This window comes from Falco cherrug, chromosome 7 (genome assembly GCF_023634085.1).
Source record: "Falco cherrug isolate bFalChe1 chromosome 7, bFalChe1.pri, whole genome shotgun sequence".
In the NCBI taxonomy this organism is placed as follows: Eukaryota; Metazoa; Chordata; class Aves; order Falconiformes; family Falconidae; genus Falco; species Falco cherrug.
The window spans coordinates 41,364,286-41,379,894 of NC_073703.1; the positions used below are offsets into that span (position 1 = coordinate 41,364,286).

A 15,609-nucleotide genomic window follows, 5' to 3' on the forward strand; every position below is an offset into this window, starting at 1 on the left:
AGAGACTAGTCCCCTTATCTCAACTTTTAAGGCTAAATTATTTTTCTTCTACAATTTAAGTCAGAACAAAATGTTCTGTTTCATTTGCGAGTATTTTAAGAATTTAGGAACATGAGGGAAAGATAGGTAGTTCCATGTTTATATTTTATTTGGAATTAGGCCAATGATCAAAATAGTTACGAGTTTAGATCATGCCTACACCACAGAAATTGCTGAGTAAACTATCTGTCTTAAAAAACATGCCTTGCCCAACTAAAAATACTCAAGACCCAAAACTGGCCTGTCAAATCTGTCCAAGCAAGACAAACTGAAAATTCAAAAAGGTTATTTTTGCTTCCCATAGCTCTGTACAACTTTTGCAGGAATGTCAGCTCTCTCCATTTTGTCTTTTATACGAGAAACCACTCAGTTCTTATCAGTCAGTGAATTTTGGCATACTGATACGTTACTGAATAGCTGGCATGCTCTTGAAACAGGGAGCGGAGCCCCGGTCTCTCCTCCAACAGGAATGGCTGAATTGCAGGGCAAGGGAGCTGACAACAACCCTACACGTGTTCTGCACCTTCTCTGTCCCTCCCTCATGTTCCCACTGGCCCTGGTAAGCAGTGACCTATTCTTTTACAAAAGTGGGTATTTTAAGCAGGATTGGATACTGCTTCCACCACTGAGTAACTTGGAGCCTGCCTGTAAAATAATTCTCATGGGTGATTGGATGTGCGGGGCCAAATCCTGCTGGGGTGCTGAAGGGCTGGATGTAAAGAGTTTACTGTTCTCTTTTTTCTCATGGAAGGTATAACATATTTACTGGAATATAACCCTCCATCATTATGCCATTTATGGGAAACACAATACTTGGTATTTATAAAGCAGTTAATTTTTAACAGACAAAACCAGATTATCACTCTTCGGAAGAGCAAATATTTGTTGCAAAACTTCTATGTGGGACAGACATCTTCATCTCATTTTTCAACATAGTTGATTGAGAATAGTAACAGAGGAGCTGCCTAATAGGTAAGACAAGATTTATATGAAACATTTAGATTATAAAGGGAAGGATTATCATATTTTTATATATATATATAATTCTATATATTTATCAGTTATTCTCTAAATGTGACGTTTGAAATGGTTCTTAATGAGCATTCTATTTTTCTCCTGCTCTAATGCCTTCAGAAGAAAAATACATCTGAGCAAGAAACTTCTTTGATATCTGAAACTACTAGAAACAAATGTTTCTTAAAATGGAATGACTGTCAACTTTGCTTTAACACTTGTCTGTTTATTAATGAACTGTCTACTCTATGCATGCAGTGAGTTCTCTAAAATCAGCAATAAGCTTCACTCAGGTCTAAAAATACAAGTCTATAATGTGCAAAAATATAACTGTATTGTTTCCAGGGCTGTTTTTCCTAGTCTTAGAGGACATGCTTTATTTCTAACTGTTACTAAAGGTGAGCCATAAAGCTGCTGCAAGGTGAACTTTCGTTATTTGCAATCCCAAATTTGCAGTGAATGCTCAGTGCAATTGTGAGTTGCCTATTCCTGTGATGTTCATACCACCCAAATCAGTAGCAATTGTGTATGCCTGAGGGAGGACTCTTCCTGAGTGCTAAGTGGTCTGGGATGTGCCTGTAAACAAGGGCTTCTGAGTTTGCCCCATCCTTTCAATCTGAAAGCTCTTTGTGTTTGGAAGGCAGAGCCCTCTGGAAGGCAGCTCACCGCTTGATGGAATCTATAAGCACAAGAATTCTAGGCAGCATGTGGTAGAAATGACATGCTTGCCTTTCACAATTTCATTTCACTTTTCATCCTTCTGCTATTGGTTGTTTATTACTCCACTGAGATCACTCTTGTGATCACATACCATAGGATATGATTCATTCAGTCCCTTTACATGTCCCAGGGGATCTGGCAGCCCACCCGAGCGAAGTACTGTCCCAAACTTCTCAGGGACACACAACAGTGGCATCTGCCAAACGCAAGGCTGTCAGATGTTACACAGAAATTGCACTGTCCCCAGAAAAGATGGGGAAGATCTGGTGCTCTGCAACACTTAGTGAGCAGTTAGGCCAGATGCTCTCTCAGAGGGACTGCTGCTGTCACAGAAAGCCCTTCCTGTTGACTTCATATGACCAAAAGCAAAGTTTTCCAATCCCTGCCTCTTTGCTAGAGCCAGCTCTGCAGTGTCCAAGGATACCTCTTTGAAGCAGGGATGACTACCAGGGGAAAAGACCTTATTTGATGCCCGGGCAGGCATAGCACTGTGGCAGAAACAGTACCTTGGTGCCTGTGTTACTTTGCACAGAAGTGGCTCACTACATAATGAGCAGAAATTCCTAGCAGTTCTGTAATAGCTCTGGACAGCGCTGCTTGCAGTCTGTCAGGGGAGAGTAAGTATCCCAGCCCTGGCAGAAGTCACATGCGCCACTTGGCCAGCAAGGCAGCAGCTGAAGTCAAGTCATCCCCTTCCCTGGTCCAGTCCTGCAGAATCCAGACACTGGTAATCTCAATGAAAATAAAGTAAGAGCTAACGGGAAAGAAGAATAAAGGAAAATTATTCAGAACTACAGCATGCTGCATATTTTAGTCTGTTCCCTGGCTGCCATGCACGCAAGAAGAGGCATAACATTCAGGGATTCGCTGCCTCCTGATTAAGTCATTATAGCCCATCTGTGTTGCACCAAGTACAGAACGTGACCTATTATCTCAAAAGAAAATAGCACACCACCTGACTGCCAAAAGCACCCTGTGAGTTGGCACCCAAATGTCTCAGCACTCACATCAACACACCTTTTCAGCACTAACTCCCACATCCTGAATCAGGCAACTGTGAAATTCAGCTGAACTGTGAATAAATGGCAATCAAATAAAACCAGCTTTCCCATATGCCACATCACAAATTATACAATGACCGTAATTTGCTGTTACAGATCCTTAACTTAAAAGGAGTAGTTAACAGCTGCCATGTGTTTTCTAGATTGTTGAATCACTTACTACTTTAATGATGGCCCATATATTCCATCTTTTCATCTCCTTTATCCATTCCCATGCCACTGGTATACAAAAGGATTCTGTGCAGGCTTGGTGGTCTTGAACATCCTGTTCAATTTACAACAGGAAAATTCGTCTCTGAAGATTATGGCCATTCAAAATTTTTCCATACAGTGCAAATGAACCCTGCTGTATGGGAGAGCAGTTCATATATTGCTTGGATGGAAAGATGAAAGATGGGCATATTTGCATTTATGCTTGAGAAGTGCATTTGCATGTGCAAATTTACACAAGCAATGTCTGATGCTAAAGTTTGCCTGAGGTCTTCTGTAAGATGTGCCTAGCTCTCTCCAAACATTTTGTTGGACATAATGCAGACACCCTGCATTAACTTTGCTCAGACAACTTGTGTAAAATACTGTATTTTTAAGAACAGAACAACTGTTTCATCCTTGTGCTATTTCACACTGAAATATGGCATTTTCGGGGAGATGGCACTGACAAACCTGCTTCAGCATTTGCTGGACAGAGAAGTACAAAAGAACAGGGAATCCTATTGTATGTGATCACAAGAATGATCTCAATGGAGTAATAAACAACCAATAGCAGAAGGATGAAAAGTGAAATGAAATTATGAAAGGCAAGCATGTAATTTCTACCACATGCTGCCTAGAATTCTTGTGCTTATAGATTACATCAATTTCACAGGAGCAAAAGCTGCAGCAGAGGTCCAAACAAGCTGATTTTTCATCTATGAGCTGTGTATTGTACTTGAAATGCAGGTTTTGTTTTGTAAAGGAATTACAAGTTAGCAAGGGAAAATTGGTGGAATACTTCTGATGTGGAACCACCAACATCAGAAGATCATAATTTTTTTCTGGATTCATTGAATGGTGTTGGAAACTTCTCTCTTTCACTGATCTAAATTAGACCTTTCAAACAGGAACGAGATCTTACATTTAGAGTATATACACTGAAGAACCAGAAAGACCATCTTGCTGCATTATGACTTTTTGCATTGTGAATAGAAGAACAAACTAAAAAATCACTGTGTTGCCTTTTTAAAAAAAAATATTTCTCCATTTTCTTTACTAGAAAAAAAAGAAAAAAAGCTCATTACTGGATGTCAACATGAAAACAGGAGTTTACCTATTTCTTTTAAGTGAAATGTGTGTTGAATTCATCAAGGCTGGCATAAACCTTAACATTCCAAAGGAGGAAAACGAGAATAATTTATTAGAAGGAAATAAAAATGTCAGTATTTCTGAAGAGTTACATTATCTTGAAAATATCTCTAAGCCTTTTGAAGACCGAGGTCTTGAAGAGTTCACTCTTTACAACTTCACCGAAAAGACTGCAAATTTTGGATTTAACCTCTACAGAAAAATTGCAATGACACATGACAACAATGTAATCATCTCTCCCCTTTCTGTATCAGCTCTCATGACTGCATATACGCTTGCAGCCAAAGGGGAAACACAGAGACAAATAGTAAAAAGTCTAAACCTCCATGCTTTGAAGGATGGAGTGGATCGCCACCGTTTACCAGCTTTGTTTAAACAACTGAAAGATAACATCACAATGAATGAAGAACTACTCCTTGTGCAAGGTACCCTTTCTTTTATCCAAAAAGACTTCAGACTCAAGGAATCTTTCCTCAATTTATCAAAGCAGTACTTTGATATGGAATTCCTGAGAGTGGACTTTCAAAACTTTACACAGGCAAAATCTGTCATAAACCAAAACATTAACAAAAGGACCAAAGGAAAAATCCCAGAGCTTTTTGAAGACCTTGACCGCCAAAATAAACTGCTACTTGTGGACTACATTGTCTTTAAAGGTAAATTGTTTTTATTTTGCCAAATTATTATTTATTAGAAGAATCAAGGATACAGCTTTGGCTACATCAGGGAAAATTTAAATTAATTCAGATGTCCTGTTTTCTCTATGTCTTTATCTAGATTTACTTTTGACTATTAGGTTTATTTAATAGGAAATGATTTTTCATGATAGGGAACCACAAATTCTTCTATGCTTTCGTCTATACAACAGAGTCTCAGAGAGAACAAAAAGCTCTGCATCAAACTACCTCAAATCCATCTCTGAATGATCCTTCTTCATGACTAAAAAGGATGTTTAATTTTCATTCACCAATTAAAATGAAAAAGCCTTAATCGTGATAGTCTTTTGAATGCTGGATACTGGGCCTAAAATAATTGACTGATTTTACACAGTAAGCAAAATTATGAAAAAAAAAAAATAATTTCTCTATCTCAGTCAAGAAATTTTTTCTTCAGAGGAACTAGAATGCTCCGTTATATTACCTTACACAGTGAAGGGGAAAAATCGCAGTGATGAGCAGAGACTGTTCTGTGGAGAGGTCCTCTGTTGCCAAGTATCTTATGCTCCTTTTCCTGTTGTTGGGGTCTTTCTGTCTGCTGGCTTAGAAGATAGATAAGGGACTCCAAAAGGAGGTCCTGGCAGTTGACAGGGAGCCACAGCCCACCCTTTACTCTGAGACAGCCATACAGAAGCCAGAGACACCCAGTTAGGTAAAAAGCAAAGACAAAGAGCTGGGATGACAAAGGGGATGAGAGGAATGCTGTGCAGAAAAAACATCATCATAGCCACTACAGTCCAAAGCACTCAGCAGGTGCCATCCACGGGACACCCCCCTAAAATAAATGCCCACGTGAGGACAAAGAACATTATCCCCCAGCCCTACAGCCTCCCTAAGTTTATTCTTTTGTATTTACAAAAGTGCAGTTTGTCCAATGATGAAGTTACTTTCCCTAGGAGAAAATGAGAGAAAAGGGATACATGGCTGTGGCTACTTTTGAAAGTAACAGCAGAGTTCAGAATCATTAGTATAGAAGAGGTCACATTCCAGTGCACCTCGTAAGTCAGTGCACTGCTCAATCTCCATCTAAAAGATTGTATAATTAATTTAAAAACAGGGTGTTGAACAGCTGGTACAGAATTTCAGAGAATGTGACATGTTAATAAAAGGCAGATGCTCATATGACATTCAATAAACAAAAAGATTATCAGTTCTAATCTTGACTGGCAACTAATCAACCTCACAAAAAGATTTCCCTTCTTTCCCTGCAAATGAAGAAATTCATTTTGCAGATTACCTCCTTTTCCTGCTGTAAAAAACGTAAAGCACACATACGACATATACTGCAATTTTCATCCCCATATCCCAGACACAATTAACATCCACTTCAACTAGATACATAAAAAATCCTATACTTTTTTAAGGGTTTCTGAACATTTTTCTTAAGTCTGAATGCACATAATTAATTTCTTTCTTTCCTCAGGCAAGTGGGTCTACCCATTTAATTCCAAATTCACAGAAATGGAGAATTTCCATATAAACAAATACAGAAGTGTAAAGGTACCCATGATGTTCAAGTCAGGTAAAGTTAATTCAAGTTTTGATGAGAACTTAAGATGCACTGTGATAAAGCTACCCTACAAAGGGAAAGCCCACATGCTGATTGTCATCCCAGAAAAAGAGGGAGATTACATTTCACTTGAAGACCATTTGACTACAGAGCTTGTGGAATCCTGGCTTGCAAACATGAAAACCAGGTATGTTTTGATACCTGTTGGTCTTAATGTCTTTCATGTCTACTGCAGCAAAGCAACAATGCACAACAAAGATTAGCGGGTCTTCCTAACCCTTTTCACATGCTAGCATCTCTGTGGAATTAGGTTTCTACAGAGTAGAGGTCTTTTAAGGTCTTACCCACAGCCCAAGTGGCATATGAAAGCTTCTACTCTGAGGTGACAAGTCAGTGGCTCATCTCAGAAATGTCCGTCTCTCTAAAGGCATAGTCAGTTTAGCTTTTCCAAATTCTTCCTGAGGCTTTCTCTCTCCTTAAATTTAGCACTGCTAGGCAAAGTGCAAAATAAATCTAGATACGCAGTATATTTATTAAACTTTTCCTACCAGTAGAAACCTAGAGTAATGAATAAATTTGCATATGAAAATGGAAACCCAGATTATCCCTGTGAAATGTAATTCCTGAAGTGGCAATTCTTTTCACTGGTCAGTAAATTATTGTGTCACCCTGGTGTCAGGGCACTGTAAGTGCTGGTGGAAGTATTTTACACAGAGAAGGAAACGATTTCTAGAAGTCTCTGGCAGTCAACAGGTCAGAGATCATATTCTATCAACCCAAATTGCAGCAAAGACTATTTAATTTTTGGCTCCTTTGCTTCCTTTTTCTGTGTAAAGCTTAACTCCTGAGTAGTGTGCCTTTCAGCAGTCAAGTGACCTACCATATAGTCTAATTTTGCATTGAAATATTTTTTTTCCAAACAGAAAAGTGGATATTTCCTTTCCAAAGTTTAAACTAGAGCAAAAATACAAAATGAAGAAATTGCTACATGCTCTTGGAATTAAAAATCTCTTTACACGTACAGCAGATCTCGGTCATCTCACAGATCAAGGATATGTAGCAGTCTCACAGGTAAGCCTTCTAAAATTACTTGCTATTCGGATTATAGTAGTATATAAATAGCCCAGTCAAGAGACTGTCATCTACATTTATAGGGACAGTAATGGGAAAGGACCCCATGTCCCAAGTATATGCAATCTGCACACCTTAATCAGTACGGACCTCACTTCAAGTATGAGGTGTGTAGAACTGAACTACACTGAACTGAACTACAGTTTTTCAAAAGTCTGCTGGCTTAAAAAAAATAGCCTTTCTGGGAAAACGTGTAATCCTAAAAATAAATATTTAATGGATAAAGTTGCAGTGATTTTCAGTTTGGGAAATACAATGGCAATCTGCAGCACTTTTCTCCCTTCCTCTTGATCATATAACTATTTCGTGCTAATTCTCAGCAGTTAACTATTGTGTTACGGGAAAAAAAAAAAATCACACCTAAATAGCAGCAGCTGGTAACTGATATTAGAAGCAGTATGTGCATCAGCTACAAAGTGCCAGAGGAGTGTCCTGTCCCTATGAATCATGATAGTCAGCTTCATTATTTAAGAATGTCTAACAGAGTGCTCAACACTGCTGAACTCCTTCAACTGTCTTCACCTAAGTCATTCCTAGAATTAGGAGTCTGGGAGTTTGGAATGCACTAGCTGTCTGGGCAGTTCGCCAATACAGACCCAAATACAGGGGAGTTACTCAGAGGTACACACAGGCTGAAAGAACAAAAAGGGAGAAGAATCAGATCCTGCCAGGCTGCAATTTCAGTGTGAAGGGAAGGTCCTCAGACCAATCCAGGACTGCACCTCGTTGCTGTACATATTTACTCTGTGCTACCAATATGCAAATTACAAATAAGCAGGAAACAAGTCAAGATGCAGATGCAATGGCTGCTTCACGCTACCAGCTGCAAGGACAAAATCTCTAAGTGAGGCCTATGCTCAGAAATGTGGAAAAGCACAATGACACCTGTACTAGCATCCACACTGTCGGTATTGTGGTCGTGGTGGCTGTACTAACCCATCTGCTGCTGAAGTAGACAGCATATGGGTCTACTGCTCTAACAGACAGAGCTAGATTGCACAGACGTACTCATTTCAATCCTTAATAGAAGCCTACATCAACTGAATGCCTTGGAACAACACTCTTCATGTTAATATTTATTTCTGTCACATTTTATTGCTACATTGCATTTCAGGTTGTCCAAAAGGCAGCAATCGAAGTGGATGAAGAAGGAACTGAGGCCACAGCAGCTAGTGGGTCAGAAATAACTGCATTCACAGTGCCTCCTGTCATCAAAGTGGATCGACCTTTCCTTTTTATGATTTTTGAAGAAACTTTTAAAACATTACTATTCATTGGCAGGGTGGTTGATCCAACAAAAATGTGAATACAGGTAACAGTTTCTATTCTGGGGTATGTAAGAGGCTTTATTTCTATTTTATTAATTTACACTAGAATAAAAAGACAGTTAAATATGAAAATGTGAAACCTGTTTTGTGTCTCTGGCTAGCAGTAGGTCATCCTATTAATGCCCAAGTAATAAATTAAATTCATTAAGGCCCAAAGTGACTAAAATATGTCTTATAAAATCTACCATGCAAATTAAAAACCCCACAGAACTGAACTTTGGAAATTCAGCATTTTAGCGATAAGTCTGAATAAAAACCCAGAAATTCATATGCCGTAATATTCAGGAAGCTCATTCACAAACAATGCAGGCATGATATCTGATGTTACCTTCTGTTGCAAAGAGCCTACTGACTTCAACGTTAGCAGGACTTTGCTGCTTATAAAAACAAATGAAGGATCAAGCCCTAAAAGAGAATGTACAGCCTCTGTCTAAAGATCTTTATTTTATTACTGCAGAAATTATGCTGAGTCTATCATGACGTCCATATCATCTGGAAGTGTGACCTCTTTCAAAGTGTTTATTCAGAGTATCAAATCACCTAATTTTCTCAGGGTACATGATGTGCCTGCTTTTAAAATACTCTATTGAAGACAAAATAATTATGAAAAAAACCTTAGGTATTCTGAACCTGGAAAATCCGAATCTGTACTACTTCATAACACCAAACTGGTCCTGTCCTAAAACAGAATTTCTGCATGTATTATTGTCTAGGTATTAGGGTGAACTGTGTAACAGGACTCTACACCTGAACTAAGACAGACTTTGGTAGGAAAAAACATGCCTCCATAAAAGTGGCATAAACCTGTTCACAGAGTTGGTCCTAAAATCCAAAAGGTGTTGCCAAAATGTTTCAGAGAAATATTTCCATGATCTAAACGCAATTTACATTATTCAAGTGATACAGTGATTCCCACAGAACAGCAAGAGCTTTAACATTTAGTAAATTTTAATTAGCAGCTGAGTTCTATACATAAAGTACAAAACAATGCAAAAAGCTATTTCTAGCTATATGTAACTAACAGATTTAAGCATTACTCTACTTGCTCATACTGCCTTCACAGAGGAGCTACCCAAAAGGAGGTAGAGGAGTTTTTAAAATCATTTGGCATAGAAGATTCAAAAATATCTGTCAGTAATTGCACATAGAGAGATGCATCCACAAGAGAAGATACAAAAGATACATTCCAGGGTAAAGCTGGTAAACATGTCTAAAAATCACTTCAGTTACCATCAGATGTCTACCCACAGAAACTACCACCAGGCACCTGGTGTAAGCCACTCACAAAAGGATTTAGCAGGCAGACTCGGGTATTTGATAGACTACAAAGGTGCATCTAACCTGACTCCGCATTGCAGTACGTACTCAGAAAGAAAAGACACTCCTTCCTGCCTCCAGCTGACTGATGGGAGGAATGCTGCTATAGAGAGCCACCCAAGTATCACTGTACAGTTGACCTCCAGCTGTTACTCTGAATTGCAGGTAAAACCAATGCTACAGAGGGTTCCAAAGTATTGGTGCTGCCCAACAGAAGTAACCCAGAAGTAAGCAGCCTCATGAAAGATTGCTGGGATGGAGGTCTACAGTGTGAAGGACTGATGAAAGTATACATGAGACACTAGGAATATTGTACAAGGAAGATGTGCAGACCAAAAAACGTCTAAATAGAGCATTTAAATATTGCATAAGCAGAAATTTAATATACAGTAGGATTATTGAGTGGAGCACATGTTATCAGCACTAAATAAATTAATCAGTTAAAAATGACAGACAAATGACAGCCAATAAGAAACAAATGACAGACTGTATACAGAATTCGTTAGGTGCTTATTAAGGGGAGAAGTAGCCTGAATTCAAGTTTCTGGACTTACTGGTTGTTCTGCACTGCTCTAGTAAAGGCATCTGAGGGTCAAACGCAGTTTTGAGTCCTGTTCTGCAGCTGGGTACTGCTGATCTGAGTTTGGCCCCTGGCAGAAATCAGGCTGAGAACGGATTGAACAGTGTCCTGTGGCCCATGGGTGAGCAGCTGTAGCTGACACGTTGAGTTAGATGTCCCTGGGGACCAGGGAGCATGTGCCTTCATGGATGAGACAAAAGCAGAAACTGGGAGGAGCCAGCATACGTCATCTCTATATCTGCATCATTATTGCATGTTAAACATCGTAATACTTGAAAGAAGCTTTTAAAGAAATCTGTGATTTACAGGACCCTACACCAGGCTGCAGAACAAACTGAAACTTGAGTGTTTCTACAAAATCTGAACAGTGTTGGTGACTGAAGAAAGAGAAGACACCTAAATACAGCTGCAGTGTAAGAAGCTTAAGAATTCAGACAGTAAACCACTGCTAAAACTGAAGACACATTTTGTACTTCACACATGACAGCATACCTCTAGCATTATTACTATTTAAAATAAATACCTTCTATAGGTAAATGGTTTTAGTTATTTTAATTATAAAAGATGCCCTGAGAAATTTTTGTTTCAAGAACATGCATGTACAGCATTGTCCCACATTTTATTTTGAGTAAATCATCATTCATATTTTTACATTATAAAAAGTAACCACGCACGCATATGCATTCACAGATCAGATCATCTTTATCATACACCAATAAATTTTAAAAATCACATACTTCTGATATCAATATATTTATGCTGCTTCCATTTTGAAATAGAGAAGCTGACAATAGCTTCATAGGCTCTTTCTCAAGTATTGGCATTAATAGAACTCTTTAAAATAGAATTGCATGTTTTTCCACAGACAAATTTTGATAGAAACATTAGCATTAATACAAACAAATGCAGATGACATCACTAAAGCATGATAGCTTGCAATAGCAGTAGATTAAAAACTAGATTCATCATTATAAATTGTTCAAGTGAAAATACAATCTGAAATACTAAAAATTAAAACAAGTATTTATACAACAAAAATTATGAAACAAAACTTTTTTGTATCATCTGGAGACATCTACTTTTAGATTGCTTTGAAACGTACACAGGATTTTTATGAACTCTACTTAGTACTTGTGAAAACATTACCTCCAAATTCACAGCACAATGCTACTGAAGTTTACATTTTTTTATAGACTGATCAATGGTTCTGGACTTTGGTCTTAAATTAGGTTTAAAGGTTCCTTAAAATGTGGGATTACTTTTTCATATTCATAACAATGCCTTCTATTTTTGCATAAAAGATGGGTGCTAAGAATTGCTATAATTGTAAGTAAGCCAATTAAATAATGGATATGTGCATTCTAAATCCAAGAATTTGAAGTACAAAGGCATAATTGAAGAAAACAAAATCCTCTCTTTTAGCTGCAGCAGTGAAGAGCACATAGCTGAAGTTATATTTTGTAACATTTCACTACAACGTAAGAATTCTGCAACCGTTAGATTACTTACTGGAACATATTCTACAGCTTGGGATTTTATTTCAATGATAAAAATTTTTAACGTTGCAAGATGCATTTTATCTATTCCAGGCATTAAAGAGTCCCATCTGCTGCTCCCACTTTATCACACCAGAACATTGCTTCCACCAGTCTCTGGTTCCCTTCTTTTTCTGTCAGAAGATCTAAGAGTTTGATTTTCTGTTTTTTCTTCATACAAAAGAAGAAACACACATAATATGTTGTTGTTATATTAATAAATAACATAGCAAAATAAATTGCTATTGCATGCAACATTTTAACAAAACTCCTAGCTGCTGTACCTTAAAAATTACTAGCTGCTATACTGCACCCACTGAAAAAGTCAAACAGACACATTCTGAGGGCATTCTTCACAAGATGGGTGTATTTCATCATAAGTTTTCTACAGAAGCTAATGTAGGCATACTTCTAAATGAGATCGTTAAGGTAATACAATTAGTCTACTCAAGTCTACAAATAATGCCAGAGGTGTTCAGCTTAACCCATGATAAGATAAAATCTGGGAAATGTGGGGAGGGGGAGAAGCTTAGAGCTCTTTACAGTGTTATTTCTAGGTCTTCTGTTGATCATGCCACTTGGGCAATTTCTGAACTTTTCATAGCCTGGCTAATTTTGAATCTTTACATACACTGTTTTTGCAGAGTTGTAGTTATGTCAATTAACAATTGTTTGTAATGGTCAGAGATCTTTGGAAGAACAGGGTTCAACTTTTAGAACTCTGTGGAAATATTTGCATCCATATTTTAAAACACTATTTACAAACAAAGCAAGATACTGTTCTGTTTCACCCTTTTAAAATCGCTGATGGAACCTTTCATGATAATACACCACTGTTAGGATACCAACTAGCTTTGTCCTAGAAATGGCACCTAAATCACATGCCAGTCCTACTGGAGCTCAGAACTCTTACCAGCTTAAGTGGCAGAAGGAAAACATGATCAGAAGCTGTAAGTAAGCAACTAAAACTGTAGTAGCTTAGTAGCAGAACTACTTCATCTTGTGCTCAACTTCCTAAGCAGTTATATGACTGGATGAAAGACACTACTTTAAGATACTTACGCATATAATTGTTACAACATAGTCACACCCCAATGTGGATGCCTTAAAGGTCAGCTGCGTACATATTATAAATTATTTTATTTATTATTTATTAATTTAATATTTATTTATTCATTATTAAGAAATTGATTTGTATGCAATGATAAATCTACACCCATTTTTTACAGGATGGAAAACCTGCACCCCTCATTCTTGAAGCAGGTTTTAATTGAAAATGAAATAAAATCAAGCACTATCTGTATGTCTATAGGCCAGATGCAAAATTCTGAAATGGTGGATATTTTTATTGATGAATCTATAAAGTTCTGGAAAATAGTTTTAACCAATTGCATATCAAAATCAGTCCCATTACAGTTATGTAAACTGAGGCAGAACAGCTATTCTCATCCTAAAACAAAATATCTCTAATCTCATAAAAATGAAAACATTTAAAAAGATCACAGAACTACATAGCATAATAATACATGATCGGACTACTTAATGGAACACAGTTTTTAGGAATCGTGAATTTCTGCACTAGGATGATTCATGGTCTTACTGGCGACTCTTCAACAGAAGAAAGTCAGAAAAGCACATCTGCTCTGCAAATTGACTTAAGAAAGGTCTCTTGTAGGATGAAATACTCAACCAGTGCTCTTTGTGATTCTTTCCTATTCCATAAAGTACTTACAATCAGCATCTTTTGTGATACCACCATTAAGTTATATCGGTGCATCTTCAGCATAATTCTTGCATTTTCTAATGCCTAAGTATTAAATAAGGTCTTACAAATGACACCGAATTCATGATCATTTTCTTGTCACCTGCTTGTGAGCAATGGATCAGGATTTACTGAGATTTTGGGGTTTTGTTTACATCTACATTATTTTCAAAAAGAAAGAACATTTTAATTGGCACAGACATCTGAAATGGGACAAGCAAAGTGTTTGAACTCATGAGTATGGTAAGTAAAGATCTCGGTTCTGCATCAAAGTAACTTTGGGTTTTGACAAGTTCCTCTAACAACATGAATATATGAAATTAGAAATTCTTCATCCCTGCAAACTGCACTATGTTGTCAAAAGTGAACATCTGCCAATATTCAGCAGAGCAGTTTTATGGAAAAGATTACTCTTAAACAATTAAATATTTTCTCCAAACATACATCACTTTGAATTAAGAATCAATAACTATATCCGTTGGTATTTTAATTATTAAGCAACATATTACTCCCCAATCTTCCATTCTTCACAAACACATAATTACTTAGAAAAAGTAGTATAGCAGAATTTACATTATTCATGTTGCAGAGTCAAACAAAAAGCTAGGACTTGCCAGAACTGAGATGGTCAGTGCAATATTTAACCAGCACATATAGAAATTTACATAATGATATAGTCTAAATATATACTCAGTTATTATTTTTTTACAAGTTTTCTGCCTTACTGAATGCATAGATTGTGACACTCATGAATATCTATTCAATTGCAGCTCTTATTGTACAGTTTCCAAATTCTTCTCTTAGTGATAGTCATTTCTGTGAGCCCATATATTTGGATATTAATTTTTCCCATCATTCAACTCAGAAGAAAAATGTTTCCTTGAAACTGACTTTTTTTGTATTTTAGTATGTGTATATTTAACACCAAGACTGACTTTCTGAACAAAGGAGAGTTACACCTAAATATATCTGTGGTCAGCAAGGTTATCCAGATGAATGCATATACCACCAACCATTCCTGTATATGTATCTCAATATCTCTTTATTAAGGTGCTCCAATTTTTTATGAAAACAATTAGGTATTGAGCCAGATTACAAAAGAGAAATCGAATCTACAGTGCAGCAGACATTATACCAACTTGAGAGATGTGTTTTCCCATAAGACCACAGAACACTGAAACTCTTATTCAGGGCTAAATGTAGGTCATCCTAAGCCTGCTATTCTTTCTTTAAAAATGTTTTTCTTTCCCTAGTATATCCTTTTGGCTATAGTGCAGTTTAGGGACTTTCTGAACGAGGGAGACTGTCCAGATCATTGTGTTTGATCAGATATCTACTTTTAAGTAATGTGCTGTTAAAGTATTCACTTGGGAATGGTACAATGAGACTTGAAGCTGAGCCTGCTACGTTCCAGTGTCCTGCCTGAAGACAAAGGTACAAACTTCTCTGCATGGGTCTTTTTCTGTCCCCTTGTATTAAAACAAAAGATATCAGTTTTATGTGACAGATAAAAAACCCTGGAAATCTGGAAAAGTTTTGTGATATAAAAAATATG

The 15,609-nt window shown here is 37.3% G+C and overlaps 2 protein-coding genes across 7 annotated transcripts in view; one reads left to right on the top strand and one right to left on the bottom strand.

The window, feature by feature from the left end:
- The first annotated feature begins 910 nt into the window (after positions 1–910).
- SERPINA10 (serpin family A member 10) lies at positions 911–12,542 on the top strand. Of its 4 annotated transcripts, none has more exons than XM_055717147.1 (6): positions 911–1,011; positions 4,087–4,831; positions 6,315–6,588; positions 7,325–7,472; positions 8,647–8,844; positions 12,347–12,542. In XM_055717147.1, exons 2-5 carry the CDS (start codon positions 4,123–4,125, stop codon positions 8,836–8,838), a joined length of 1,323 nt encoding a protein of 440 aa, XP_055573122.1. In that variant the 5' UTR covers positions 911–1,011; positions 4,087–4,122; the 3' UTR covers positions 8,839–8,844; positions 12,347–12,542. The 4 variants fall into 4 exon arrangements, with proteins under 4 accessions (XP_055573122.1, XP_055573120.1, XP_055573121.1 ...); XM_055717145.1 differs by lacking the exon at positions 12,347–12,542 and adding an exon at positions 11,066–11,294; XM_055717146.1 differs by lacking the exon at positions 12,347–12,542 and adding an exon at positions 10,343–11,059.
- The window catches only part of PPP4R4 (protein phosphatase 4 regulatory subunit 4), a 73,643-nt gene continuing 69,332 nt past the window's right edge, over positions 11,299–15,609 (bottom strand). For all 3 annotated transcript variants that reach the window (XM_055717142.1, XM_055717141.1, XM_055717143.1), the window contains one exon: positions 11,299–12,463. In XM_055717142.1, the coding sequence (XP_055573117.1) occupies positions 12,439–12,463 (25 nt within the window). In that variant the 3' untranslated portion in view covers positions 11,299–12,438. The remainder of the gene's footprint in view (positions 12,464–15,609) is intronic.

Coding starts and splice junctions, on each gene's coding strand:
- SERPINA10 (XM_055717147.1), top strand. CDS start 4,123: ATGAAAACAGGAGTTTACCTATTTCTTTTAAGTGAAATGTGTGTTGAA. Junction 4,832..6,314: donor GGACTACATTGTCTTTAAAG/GTAAATTGTTTT, acceptor TTCTTTCCTCAG/GCAAGTGGGTCTACCCATTT. Junction 6,589..7,324: donor CTTGCAAACATGAAAACCAG/GTATGTTTTGAT, acceptor TTTTCCAAACAG/AAAAGTGGATATTTCCTTTC.